The sequence below is a fragment of the Myotis yumanensis genome, unplaced genomic scaffold (genome assembly GCF_028538775.1).
Source record: "Myotis yumanensis isolate MYYU_CA2020_CCGP unplaced genomic scaffold, mMyoYum1.0.hap1 SCAF_17, whole genome shotgun sequence".
NCBI lineage: Eukaryota > Metazoa > Chordata > Mammalia > Chiroptera > Vespertilionidae > Myotis > Myotis yumanensis.
The window spans coordinates 15,174,904-15,188,180 of record NW_027223768.1 but is presented as its reverse complement, the minus strand read 5'-3'; the positions used below and the strand labels follow the sequence as shown (position 1 = coordinate 15,188,180).

At 57.5% G+C, this 13,277-nt stretch overlaps 2 protein-coding genes across 4 annotated transcripts; both read left to right on the top strand.

Annotated features, from left to right (window-relative positions):
• The first annotated feature begins 249 nt into the window (after positions 1-249).
• On the top strand, positions 250-4,718 carry SCAMP3 (secretory carrier membrane protein 3). The gene is made up of 9 exons (XM_070397520.1): positions 250-453; positions 787-864; positions 1,489-1,608; positions 1,693-1,813; positions 2,222-2,350; positions 2,805-2,964; positions 3,065-3,166; positions 3,864-3,981; positions 4,259-4,718. The coding sequence occupies exons 1-9, from the start codon at positions 388-390 to the stop codon at positions 4,403-4,405; spliced, it is 1,041 nt and encodes a 346-aa protein (XP_070253621.1). The 5' UTR covers positions 250-387; the 3' UTR covers positions 4,406-4,718.
• A 701-nt stretch (positions 4,719-5,419) lies between these two features.
• ENTREP3 (endosomal transmembrane epsin interactor 3) lies at positions 5,420-11,611 on the top strand. Of its 3 annotated transcripts, none has more exons than XM_070397477.1 (12): positions 5,420-6,207; positions 6,396-6,452; positions 6,650-6,760; positions 6,856-6,975; positions 7,122-7,229; positions 7,799-7,971; positions 8,109-8,208; positions 8,540-8,609; positions 8,868-9,416; positions 9,986-10,054; positions 10,183-10,436; positions 10,528-11,611. In XM_070397477.1, exons 1-12 carry the CDS (start codon positions 5,983-5,985, stop codon positions 10,699-10,701), a joined length of 2,010 nt encoding a protein of 669 aa, XP_070253578.1. In that variant the 5' UTR covers positions 5,420-5,982; the 3' UTR covers positions 10,702-11,611. The 3 variants fall into 3 exon arrangements, with proteins under 3 accessions (XP_070253578.1, XP_070253577.1, XP_070253579.1); XM_070397476.1 differs by having other exon boundaries at positions 7,796-7,971; XM_070397478.1 differs by lacking the exon at positions 6,396-6,452 and having other exon boundaries at positions 7,796-7,971; positions 10,528-11,610.
• Positions 11,612-13,277: the final 1,666 nt, after the last annotated feature.

Below are 13,277 nucleotides of genomic sequence, written 5' to 3'. Positions count from 1 at the left end.
CTGGGCTTCTGAGAGGCTGCTACCACCGGTGGAAAGACTCCCATCATACACCTCGGGAGACAGACTGAGCAGGATTATCACGCAAGGCCTTCTGGGGGGTGTAGTTCGTTGGAGGAGCTGCATCACGTGGGGTAAGGGGTGGTACTTGGTAGAGACACTGGGTTAGCGGTGTCACGTGGGTACTTCCGGCCTTTCCTGGAGCCAGGACGCAGGCGTAACCCGCTACTGCTGCGGGATCCTTGGGACTTCCGGTCGGTGCAGCCAATCCGTGCACAGAGAAGCGGGGCGGACGGAGTGGAGCGGAGGGAAGGCTGAGCGTCGCTGCTGCCCCCAGTGCCGCCCCAGGGGCGTGGAGGGCAGGGGGCGGCCTAGTCCGCGGTTGCAACTATGGCTCAAAACACAGACGGTGGAAACCCCTTCGCCGAGCCCGGCGAACTTGACAACCCTTTTCAGGTGACTTGCGCCGGCCTCCTTTGGGCAACAGGATTGACTTCCCGGTTCTGGAGGATGGGCTTAACTTGTACTCCCATTCGTGACATTTGATCTTTGGAAGGGCCGCCACGTGAGGGTGACGGCGACTCCAGTCCAGTGAGCACCCTGAGGGCGGGCCCTGTCCCTGTAAGAAACTGGTCCTGGCAGTGAGGGGTGAAGGATTTGGAGGAAGTGCTGGGACAACAGCGTGGCCCCCGAGGTGCAGCCCTTGGAGCCACAGGCAATGTGAAGAGGCCCCTGTGAGTGCCCTGTGAGGTATCAGGTGCCAGCTGAGCCCCTGGTCTCTGCCCGCAGGACCCAGCTGTGATCCAGCACCGACCGAGCCCGCAGTATGCCACGCTTGACGTCTACAACCCTTTTGAGACCCGAGAGGTGAGATTCTGAGAGCACAGGACTGCAAGGGAGGGGAGGGCTTGCCAGTGAGCCCACTCTGTCGGGGTACAGGGGCCTTTTCTGCATGCCAAGGAAGGAGGAAGCAAGCACCATGACCTTAGCTCCTGACAGAGCGGCCAGGCCGCCACGGGATGCTTCATTCTTCTGGAGACACCAGGGCTCATGATCCATCCAATGGAGCCTGGCGGGGCCATAACCAAGGCCCTGTCTGGGGAGGCTTTTTTGAAAAAAAATAATAAAGTACGCAGCTGGTTGGAATTGAGAAAACAGACTCTGCTTAGGTGTGCAATTAGAAGGCAAGGAATGAGGAGAACTAGACATATGTGTCTCACTGGAACAGGAAATGTAGAGTTTTTAAAAGTTATGGAAGTAGATGTAGATGAGTGCTTTAGTTCTGGCTAAGGAATTTGATGTGAGGGGTGATGAGGGCTGCTGCTGATTGTAAAGGAGTTCTCTGACAAACATAAGAACTAGCTTTCTACCAACTGTGGGAGGGGCTGCTACCTAGGTAATGAGTTTTGGGTGAAAAGGTATTCAGGCTGACTCTAGATTCCTCTGTTATGAGGGACCAGATGATCTGTAAGGTCTTTTTAAACCCAACAGCCACCATCAGCCTACGAGCCTCCTGCGCCAGCCCCATTGCCTCCACCCTCAGCTCCCTCGCAGTCCTCGAGAAAGCTCAGCCCCACAGAACCCAAGAACTATGGTTCCTACAGCTCCCAGGTAAAGGAGGTGTGTGGATGGTGGTTGGGAAGTCGGGCCGGCACTGGGGCCCAGGACTCACATCTCTCTGCTCGTACTGGGCAGGCTTCCGCTGCAGCAGCCACAGCAGAGCTGCTAAAGAAGCAAGAGGAGCTCAACAGGAAAGCGGAGGAGTTGGACCGCAGAGAGCGAGAGTTGCAGCATGCTGCCCTGGGGGGCAAAGCTAGTAAGTGAGTCCTTGATAAGGTGGGGAGGGAATCTGACAGTTTCTAAGAAGCAAAAAAACTTGAGAGCTTGGGCACCAGAGCCAAATTGTGAGTTTGAATTTGGGTGCTATCGCTTATTAATCATAGCTCCTAGGCAAGTTATTAATGTTGAGTGCCTCAGTTTCCACACTTGTAAAATGAAAATACTGTCTGTACCTGTTGGACAGGATTGTTGTGGGAGTTAAATAAGATCATCTATACAAAGTGCTTGGCACAGTGCTTAAAAGTTGTAAATAGTAACCCTTATTTTTATTTCTCTCCATCTCCTTGGACCCCAAATTAGAGATAGAATAGAGGACCTGGAGTGGCAGGGGGAGTGATTCTTTCATTGGTCTCTGCCTCACATCTGCTCTCTTTGTGCCTTTCAGCTCGACAGAACAATTGGCCCCCTCTGCCTTCTTTTTGCCCAGTTCAGCCCTGCTTTTTCCAGGACATCTCCATGGAGATCCCACAAGAATTTCAGAAGACAGTATCCACCATGTACTATCTCTGGATGTGTGAGTAGTAAGAAGCCCTTTTGGAGAAAGAGTACAGGTAGTAACTGGTACATCTTTCCTGCCCTGGAGCCCACTCACCTAGAACTAGACACTTTGCCTCTCTTTAATATTTGAGTTTAAGACTAATTTCTCTAGGATCTTCCCGGGTTACTCCTTTTATACCATTTAGAACTTATTCTCCAGCCTTCTAGCAAATGCGTGTTTTTGCCTACTCACCTTCCCTTATCCTCATGCATAAATGGGTTCTGAATCCTTTAACTGTCTTTTCAAAGGGGGTTGATTACTCATGATTGAGATTTGCTCGTTCTGTCTCCCCTGTGAGGACTCTGTAAAGGCAGATATTGTCTTCGTTTCCTTCTCTGCCAATTTGGTGCGGGTCACCGGGCGGGCTTATCGGGGAAGGAGCCTTCATTGCAGCTGGAAAGAGCCATCATCCTGTCCCTCCATCTGTTAGGCAGCACTCTGGCTCTTCTCCTGAATTTCCTCGCCTGCCTTGCCAGCTTCTGTGTGGAGACCAACAACGGCACGGGCTTTGGGCTGTCTATCCTCTGGATCATCCTTTTTACTCCCTGCTCCTTCGTCTGCTGGTACCGCCCCATGTATAAGGCTTTCCGGTAAGTTGGGGGCTGGGGTGATGGGGAAGTTTGAATGGACCCCCACTATCTGCTCCTCCAGCACTAATTCTCCCACTCGCCCCATTTTTTCTCCTTGCAGGAGCGATAGTTCATTCAATTTCTTCGTTTTCTTCTTCATTTTCTTCGCCCAGGATGTGCTTTTTGTCCTCCAGGCCATTGGCATCCCAGGTTGGGGGTTCAGGTCTGTGAGGCTGCTATCTACCCTCAGCCCTTCCTCCCACTCCTCAAGACCAAGTCAGGGTACTGGGGCGGGGGGGGGGGGGTGCGGGGGGAGTTGTTCAGCAAAAGGAAATGTGGTTTTTCTCCTTGGGAGGTGCTGGTTTATGGAGAGAGACAGGAGATACTTCCAGGATAGAGAGAGCCCAGACAGAACTCTACACAGACATAGGTTGAGGGGAAGGTCAGTCTGGGAAGGCTTCCTGGAGGAGGTATATGTAATCACAGTTGAAGAGCAGAGGGAGAATCTTCAACAGAAGGGTTTAATTTATTGACTTTTAGAGAGAGAGAGACTTGTTGTTCTACGTATTTATGCATTCATTGGTTGGTTCATGTATGTGCCCTGACTGGGGATCGAACCCACAACCTTGATGCTCTAACCAACAACTATCCAGCCAGGGCCAGAAGAGTCTATTTAGAGTGAGGATGTCTGGAAGAGCTTGGAGAGCTAGGAGGCAGTTCCGAAAGTGGGTCTGAACTATGAAGAGAGTGGATGTAGCTTGGGAATGCGGTGCGTAGAAAGCTGCCGGACTAATAGGAGTGACGGTCGATGGAAGGGTGGGAATAGGGCTCGTTTGCGACATAACCAGTGGAGAAGGGGAAGACAGAGATCCAGCTGTGAGCAGGCCTCTTCACTGCCACACCCTTGTGCCTCCTTACAGTGGCTGGATCTCCGCCCTGGTGGTGCTGAGGACCAACACGGCGGTAGCTGTGATCATGCTCCTGGTTGCCCTGCTCTTCACTGGCATCGCGGTGCTGGGAATTGTGATGCTAAAGCGGGTGAGGGGCTGTGTTGAAGGTGGGGCCAGGAGAGTGAGATCATGTGTCCCTAAGGGCCTGGGTGGAACGTTCAGGAGGAGCTGGGGAGGGCCAGGCTGATGGGCGGGTTCTGAGCTAATGGACCTCTGAAGCAGGGGGAGTGTGTGTGTGTGTGTTGGAGGGGATCCAAGAAGGGAAATCTAGAGCGGCAGGCTGGGGAGGGGTGGTGGCGGCCTCAGGTTGGAGTAGAGTAGCAGTAGCTGGAATGTGCTATGATATCTCTGTCCTCTACTTGCAGATCCACTCCTTATACCGCCGCACAGGTGCCAGCTTTCAGAAGGCCCAGCAAGAATTTGCTGCTGGTGTTTTCTCCAACCCTGCGGTGCGAACCGCCGCTGCCAATGCAGCCACTGGGGCTGCTGAAAATGCCTTCCGGGCCCCGTGACGCCTGACGGATGCCCTGGCCCTGCCACTTGAAGGGGCTGACTGAGCCCCTCGCCCTGAGGTCTCTGGGACTTGTGAGACATGGCTATCTGATGTCTCCTGTATAGTGCCCAACCCCGCAGCTGTGACTGCTGAACCTGATTTAGGGGTGCTGGGAGCCCACTGTGACCCCGTCACTGCTCTGCCTACACCCCACTACCCAATCAGGCCACACCGCTGCTGCCCCTTACACACCCCAACCCGGCTTCCCTCTGCTGTGCCAAGGCTGTTGCTTCGATTATTTAAATAAAAAGACAGTGGAACTGGAACTCAAATTCCTGTTTCTGGAATTTTTACTGGGAACTAGGACAGAAAGAGTGCCCTAGTGGGTTTGGCTCAGTGGATAGAGCTTCGGGTCAGGGCGAGTGCGGGAGGCAACCAATCAATGTGTTTCTCTCACATCGTCCACTCTCTCTCAGAAATCAATGGGAAAATATCCTGGGTGAGGGACCTGGGTGAAGGCAGAGTATGAATTCCAGAGGAAGGTCAGGCTGGCTTTAGTGTGAACTGCCAGCTGTCCAGGGTGGGGCAGCAGAGCTGGGCGACAGGGTGGCTGGTGCAGGAAGAAGGAGGGAAGTCCACGGTTGGGCGTGGAATCAGACTCACCAGGGAGCCCTGCTCCCCACCCTTCCATTAATGACCCGGAAAGAGCTGCTGCCTCTACTGAGAACGCAGTGGGGCAGGGGGGGGGGGGTGAAGAGGGGGGTCTGAGAGGCTGGGTGGGGCTCAAGCGAGCGCCCAAAGGGTTGTTGGCTCGGGCCCGGCCCGGTAAAGGCGGGGACTGGAGAGCACTTACCTTACCCGCAGACCTGCCTGCTGCCTGCTCTGTGGCCAGCTCCGGCCCCCACCCCCCCACCGCCGCAGGGTCTCCCGTCCTGACTACAACTCCCGGGGTGCACCGCGCAGCCACGCTCCTCCTCTCGCACCATCCCATCCCCACCCCCTGCCTCCAAACCCGCTGCAGCCGGAGGTGGGGGAGCGGAGCTTGGAGGGGAGGGGAGCAGGGCTGGCGACTCTGGAGACAGCGGTGCCTTGGCCTCTCCCACCCACCAGCCTTGGAGCCCACTGGACATCGGAGGCACGTCCACCGCCCTCTAGAGTCACCCACGCCGACCCCTGCCCTCTTCCCTAGACGTCTTCCCATCCTCTGGACTTCACCTTCCCCATCCTTTCCTGGGCTCCCGACCTCCGTCCTCTCCCCGCACCCTCTCCTCACTCCCGGACCTGCCCTTCTCGGCGCCCCTCTTCCCTCGGGAGATGCGATGAGCCTGTGTCCCAGCGCCCTCACCGCCATCCTGGGCACGGTGCCCATCCAGTGCCCGTGGTGGGGAGCGAGCACTCCGCGGCCCCTCTGTGACTTCCCTGCCTCGACCGCCCCTCCAGCTGGAGTCCCTGAGCCATGCCCCAGGGGATCCAGCCAGGGGGTGGGCTCTAGAGCGAGTGGGGTGGAGAGGAGGAAGGACGGGGCCCTGGGCTCCTCTGAGATGCTCCCAAGTGCCAGGGGGGGCCGAGCGAGGCGCAGGCAACCGGGCGGCAGGCATGATGCCCTCGCCTAGTGACTCCAGCCGCTCGCTTACCAGTCGGCCTAGTACCCGGGGCCTTACCCACCTCCGCCTCCACCGACCCTGGCTGCAGGCCCTGCTCACGCTGGGGCTGGCCCAGGTGCTTCTGGGCATCCTGGTGGTCACCTTCAGCATGGTGGCCTCCTCTGTCACCACCACCGAGAGCATCAAGAGGTCCTGCCCGTCTTGGGCTGGATTCTCGGTGAGTTGGGTGCACAGTTGTTGGGTGGGGGCGGCTCCTTGGGCCCCACCCCTCCACACCAGCTGCCAGTTCAGATCCTGGCCTCTCCTCCCTCTCCCTCCTCCTAAAAGGCTGGGTGCACCCTGTGGTGAGGGGCTCACTCAGGTGCCTCCCCTGCCAGGCTGAGCCTGTGCCCACTCTGTCCCCAGCTGGCGTTCTCCGGGGTAGTTGGCATTGTGTCCTGGAAGCGGCCATTCACTTTAGTGGTAGGTGCCAGGGTCTGGTGTCCGCTGGGAGGCAGGTGCCCAGCACCTGAGGGGATGCCCGTTTATGCCCTCAAGAAGGGACTGGCTCTCCGGTTCCTGCCACCCAGGCACGAATGAGTGTGGAGGAGGGTGGCTCCCTCCCTGGTAGCCCCCGCTCCTGAGCATCCCAGCCCTGAATCCGCACCCTGTCTCCCCAGATCTCCTTCTTCTCCTTGCTGTCGGTGCTGTGTGTCATGCTCAGCATGGCGGGCTCTGTTCTCTCCTGCAAGAACGCTCAGCTGGCCCGAGACTTCCACCACTGCTCCACGGTGAGGTCTGAGGAGGGCGGGCCGGAGAGAACTGGCGGGGGGGAGATGTGAGGGACACCTGACTCAGTCTGTCTCCCCTCCCCTCTCCCCCTCAGGAAGGGAAGGTCTGTGTGTGCTGCCCCTCCGGTCCCCTCCTCCGGCCCTGTCCAGAGTCAGGGCAGGAACTAAAAGTTGCCCCTAACTCCACCTGTGATGAAGCCCGAGGGGCCCTCAAGGTGAGCATGCATCCCCCCCCCCCCCCCGCCCTACCATTCCTTCCTCCCCCACCATGCCTCCCCTCCTGGGGTCCTCACAGGCCCAGGCTATGTGGGATTACCCATGCCACTCATACATCCCTCTTTCTCTCTCTTTCTTTTCCCAGAACCTGCTCTTCAGCGTCTGCGGACTTACCGTTTGTGCCACCATAATCTGTACCGTCTCAGCTATTGTCTGCTGCATCCAAATATTCTCCCTTGACCTCATGCACACGGTGAGGGGGGAGCCGGGGTGAAGGCCAAGCAGATGTAATGGAGGGGTGGCAGGGGTGTATGTGCTGGGACTGGGGTTGAGGGGGTGGTGACTACAGTGATTCCTCTGAGCACCAGGGGCCGTAGATCACCCATTAGGAATGTCTATTATTGTAGGGATGTTAACGGGGTCCGAGGGGGGTGGTGGTGAGGAGAGGAATGACAGGGAGTAAGAAAGCATGTGATGCCAGTCGGGGGCCAGGAGAGGGGGCATTAAAGAGTGGGGCTAGAAGTTGGGTGGGGTCAAGAAGGGCCTAGGTGGGGGTGGGGATGAAGGGTTGATGTTCTGGTGAGGACAGAGCAGGTGGTGATTCTGGATGGAGATGGGGTCATAAAGAGGAGGAATTATTTTAGATGGGCAGGGCCAGAGCTGGAGGTCCTGGGTGGAGGCAGGGTTAGAGGAGGGGCTGGTTCTGGCTGAGGGAGGGGCCAAGCTGAGCAGCTTTGGGGGCGGGGCCAGAAAATGTAGATGAGGCGAGGAGTTTGGGAGCCGAATAACCAGAAACCTGGGTTATTGCTTGCTCCCCAGCAGCTGGCCCCTGAGCGCTCCGTCTCAGGTCCCCTGGGGCCTCTGGGCTGTACCTCCTCGCCCCCCGCCCCTCTCCTGCACACCATGTTGGACTTGGAGGAATTTGTACCACCTGTGCCCCCACCTCCCTACTACCCCCCAGAGTACACCTGCAGCTCAGAAACAGATGCACAGAGGTGAGGCCTGGCGGACTCCTGCTGGGGAGACGAAGGCAGGGGAAGGGGGCTTGGGCTGCAGCCCTGATTGGTGGGGAGGGTCTTTGGGGAATAGTTCTTCTCCAGGCTTTGACCCTCTCTCTCCCTCTTCCCACCAGCATCACCTATAACGGCTCCATGGACAGCCCAGTGCCCTTGTACCCTACTGATTGCCCCCCTTCTTATGAGGCCGTTATGGGGCTCCGAGGAGACAGCCAGGTAAGAGCAAGGCTTGGTGTGGGCCAGGGAGCCAGGGCTAGAGCATGAAAGCTGAGTGAGCTGCAGTCGCTGGATAAAGATGAGAACAGTTCCCATGATCTTATGGCACTAACACATCCACTGCCATCTTTGACCTCCCCAGAGCCCGGTGAGGGGGGTGGGGTAGGAACCGTGATTTCTGTTTTACGATAGGGAAACAGAGACCCCCATAAGTGACTTTACCAAGTGACACAGCGGGACTGGAATCTGGAACTCCCCAGTTCTGTCCAGCACAGGGGGGTGGCCGTCTCAGTGTGCAGAGCTAGACCTTGGACCCTTGTGTCTTCTGCAGGCCACTCTGTTTGATCCTCAGCTTCACGATGGCTCCTGCATCTGCGAGCGGGTGGCCTCCATTGTGGATGGTGAGCAGAAAGTGGGGAGGATGGACCAGGGCCAGCGGGCTGGGATAGCAGAGCTGGGTGGGAGCGAAACAGGGGAGACAAGGCCGAGTTGGTGGTGTGTGGACAAGCGAGGGCGGGGGCTTCTTGGAATCCTGGACGTAACCGTCTCCTTTGAGATAAAACCAGGCAGAGCGGCCCCCCAGAGGCTGGGCCTGAGCAAAGGGGAACTGCCTGGGCCGGGCCGGGCCGGTGCTACCCAGCGCCCCCTGCTGCCCACAGTGTCCATGGACAGCGGGTCGCTCGTGCTGTCGGCCATCGGCGACCTCCCGGGCGGCTCCAGCCCGTCCGAGGACTCGTGCCTGCTGGAGCTGCAGGGCTCCGTCCGCTCCGTGGACTACGTGCTCTTCCGCTCCATCCAGCGCAGCCGCGCCGGCTACTGCCTCAGCCTGGACTGCGGCCTGCGCGGCCCCTTCGAGGACAGCCCGCTGCCCCGGCGGCCCCCTCGGGCCGCGCGCTCCTACTCCTGCTCCGCCCCGGAGGCCCCCCCACCTCCGCTGGGCGCCCCCACCGCGGCCCGCAGCTGCCACCGGCTGGAGGGCTGGCCGCCCTGGGTGGCGCCCTGCTTCCCCGAGCTCCGGCGGCGGGTCCCCCGGGGAGGCGGCCGCCCCGCCGCCGCCCCTCCCGGCAGAGCCCCCCCTCGCCGCTTCAGCGACAGCTCAGGGTCCCTCACCCCACCCGGGCACCGGCCCCCTCATCCGGCGCCCACGCCACCGCTGCTGCTGCCACGGTCACACAGCGACCCCGGCATCGCCTCCTCCAGCAACACCGGTGAGTACCCCCCGCCCCCCAAGGTTCAGGAAGGGGAGGCGCTGGGAGTGGAGGACCAGCGATGGCCACCAGGGTCTGGGATGGTTGAGATCTCAGAAGAAGATGAAAGAGCGAGTTCACTTCTGCGGGTGCTCGCCTCCTAGAAACACGGCCTCCATAGCTTTGGGCTGAAAGAGGATTTGTTTTTGGAACCCAGACCCACAGCTCCCAGCTGGGGCCAGGCACCGAGCCTCAGGTTCTTACCTGCAAAGCAGGCGCAACAATAGTCCCTCCACCCTCGCTGCTTGCGAGTTACTGAGAAGTGAGGTGCTGCAGGTAAATGCTTAGCACAGACCGTGCTCATGATCACCATCGTGTGCCAGGCACGGGGGAGGATGTCGCTGTGAGCCATACCACCTCGGCCCCCGCCTTGGTGACTGGTACCACCTGTGGGCAGAGACGATGCCCACTGGGTTGGGGATGGGGTGGGGAGCTGTGAAAGCTCCTCTGGGCTTGCATTCTCGCAGGAGGGTGGTAGGCTGGGCAGGTGTGTCCGTTGAGCAAGGCCCTGTCTGGCTCTCCCTCCACAGCTGACTTCAGGGACCTTTATACCAAAGTGTTTGAGGAAGAAGCTGCTTCTGTTTCCTCTGCAGATACAGGTCAGGCGTGTGGTTAGTGCCTGGGGGCTGGGGGCTGGGGGCGTGCTGCCTGGCCCTCTCTGCACCTCCCATTCCACCCATTCATTTTCTTTCTCTCTCTCTCTCTCTCTCTATCTGTCTCTCTCCAGGGCTCTGCTCTGAAGCCTGCCTCTTCCATCTAGCCCGCTGCCCTTCCCCCAAGTTGCTACGTGCTCATTCAGCCGGGAAACGGCGCCCTGTTCCCACCTACCAGAAGGTCCCCTTGCCCTCGGGCCCTACACCTGCCCACTCCCTGGGGGACCTGAAGGGCAGCTGGCCGGGCCGGGCCTTGGTCACCCGTTTCCTCCAGATGTCCAGGAAGACCCCGGACCCCAGTGGGAATGGAGCCCATGGACATAAGCAGGTAGGCATTAGGGGAGCCTGGGAAGATACCCAGGAAAGCCTGGGGCTTCGGGCTGGGCCACATGGATGTCCTCTCCTGTGTCCCCCTTCAGGTGCCCCGGAGCCGGTGGGGACGGCCAGGCCGAGAGAGTCTCCATCTTAGAAGCTGCGGGGATCTGAGCTCCGGCTCCTCCCTGCGGCGCCTCCTGTCTGGCCGCAGGCTGGAGCGGGGTACTCGCCCCCACAGCCTCAGCCTCAATGGGGGCACCCGGGAGACAGGGCTCTGATGCGGGCTTCTTGCTGCATTGAGCAGATCCAGGTGAATGCTGGGGCTACAGGCCCCAGCTGGTTGGGACCAGCAGCCTCCAGCCTTCCCTTGCACTGGCTGACACAGAAACTCGCTGTACACCCACTGTTATTCCTTTCTCTCCTACCTCTGAGGCCCCTGCTGCTTGCCTCTGCTCCTCTGGCCTGGGAGAGCTTCTGTCCTGTACTGCATGGGTGTTCAGGCTGTGGGGGAGATACCCTGCTTACAGCACTGGAGGAAGAAAATAATCAAGTCCTGCCCCACCCCCCAACCCCCAGCATGAGAGTAATTCTCTCTGATTGGTCAGGGGCCCTATGGCCAGGGCAAGGCCTGCCCAGGGTGTTGAAGCCTTAAGGGGCTGTGTGCCTATACAACTGGGTGGTGAAGCATGAAGAGTCATAAAAACCTGGGTGGCCTCCCAGCTCTGCCACCTCTAGCTGCATGACCTTGGGCAAGTTATTTAACCTCAGTGTCCTGACCTGTAAAACACTGCGAGGGCAAATGTTTGTAAAACCCTTAACACACTGTAAGCCTTCAATAAATTTCAATTTCCCCCTTCCCTTCTGGATTATTTTTTATCATCAATGAAATTTGTTCTAGTGTCTCTTACAGATAAAACTCCCTCAAGACTTACATTCCTTTCAGCTGCCACACTGTATCTCTGCTCCTTTTCATAGCAGAATGTTTTCTCTCCTTCCCTGCACTCCACTACCGATTCCCAGGCATGGCTCTTGATAAAGTTTTCAGCAACCAAGAAGTGGCCATTTCTCTGCCTGCTGCTCAAACTCTAACAGGCCTTTACCCAGAAAATCGGCATCTTTCTTCTTGACTTTTTCCCTTTCTTGTCTTAAAAAATACCATGTTCTCCTATTTTTTCCTCCTACTTTACCCTCTTGGTATCCTTTGAAGCCTTTACACCAGTAGTTCTCAACCTGTGGGTCGCGACCCCTTTGGCGGTCAAACGACCCTTTCACAGGGGTCACCTAAGACATCCTGCATATCAGGTATTTACATGACGATTCATAACAGTAGCAACATTACAGTTATGAAGTAGCAACGAAAATAATTTTATGGTTGGGTCACAACATGAGGAACTGTATTTAAAGGGCCAGAAGATTGAGAACCACTGCTTTACACCTCTGCTGGACGGATTAACACGGGAAGGCCCCAGGGCTCTCTCCTCCGCTCTTTTCTACTTTCACTTTCGGCAGATGGCTCTTCCAAGACCTGTAGCTTAAATACCATCCAGGTGTCCATGGATAACTCCCACCTTGACCTCTCCATGGGCTCAGACCTCCAACTTGACATCTCTGCTTGGATGTCTAATGGGTGTCTCAGCCTCAACATGGCCACAGCTGAACTCCTGATTCCCACCTCTAGCACCTGGCCCACTTCCACTGTTCCATCTCACCAAGTGGCACCACCACCCAGGTGCATATTCCAAAAGCTTGGGACTCAACCTGATTTCTTCTTCTCCCTCATCCATCATACCCAATCCTATTCTGAACTCATCCATGTCTCACCAGCTACTCAGCTCACGTCCCCGTTTCTGCCAGCATCTGAATGGATTTATTTCCTTTCTTCCTAACACTCCGTTCTCCACCCAGCAAAGTAAGAAGTCATGTCACATCAAGATTCCACCCAAACCTAATGTCTTCCCATTGTATTTAGAATAATCTCCAAACTTCTTCCCAGACTACAGACAGGCAAAACCTGGTCTGCTTTGCACAAGGCCTTCTCACCTGCTTTCCCCCAAGCATTAAACGCTGGGCCCCACGGCTGTTGCCTTCACTTAAGCCTAATTCACCTTCTCCTTGAGCAACCTCCACTCACTTTATCACACTGTCATGTTGTTTTGAGCACTTATCACGAGCTAAAATTATCTTGTTTTTGTCTGTTGTCCCATAAAATGTAAGCTCCAGAAAGCAGGGACTTGCTCATTGCACTGGGCCTCACACTTAGTAGGTCCTCAACAAACTCAAGTTACTTAAGTGGCAGAGTGGGGCCTTGAAAGCAGCTTTGGGGCCCTATGGGAAGGAAGGGAAGAGGAAGGGGCACTGTCCGCAGATGGCGTGAGGCCGCAAGACTCCTTGAATAATTCACCATCATAACAGCCCCGCCTCAGGGAGGGCTGGGGTGCGGCCAGGACGACACAATAAGGTGGATTGGGATTCCCAACGGGGCAGTTTCTGGGCGCTGAATGGCTGCTATCCGGAGGCTCCTAGAGGAGGAAGCTCACGAATCTTGTTTGTCCTGGATTCATTGAGGGAATTCTATCTCCCTTCCCCACCACACCCCCTCGCTTTATATTGGGGGGCAGGCTCCTGGGCCGAGGCGCATGCGCGCTTCGTGACTCCCGCTCCCTCTTTCCCGTAGACCCTCAAATACGCTTGCGCCCCATCTGGGTTCCCACTGGTCAGGGAGAGCCGTCGGAGGACCAATAAGGCGTGCGGAAGGGGCCTGCGTCCCGCCTTCTGGCCACTAGAGATACACCTTCCTGAGCTAGGCCCCGCCCCCGCCCGGCCCCGCCCCGCCCCGCCCCGCGGACCCCGAGCG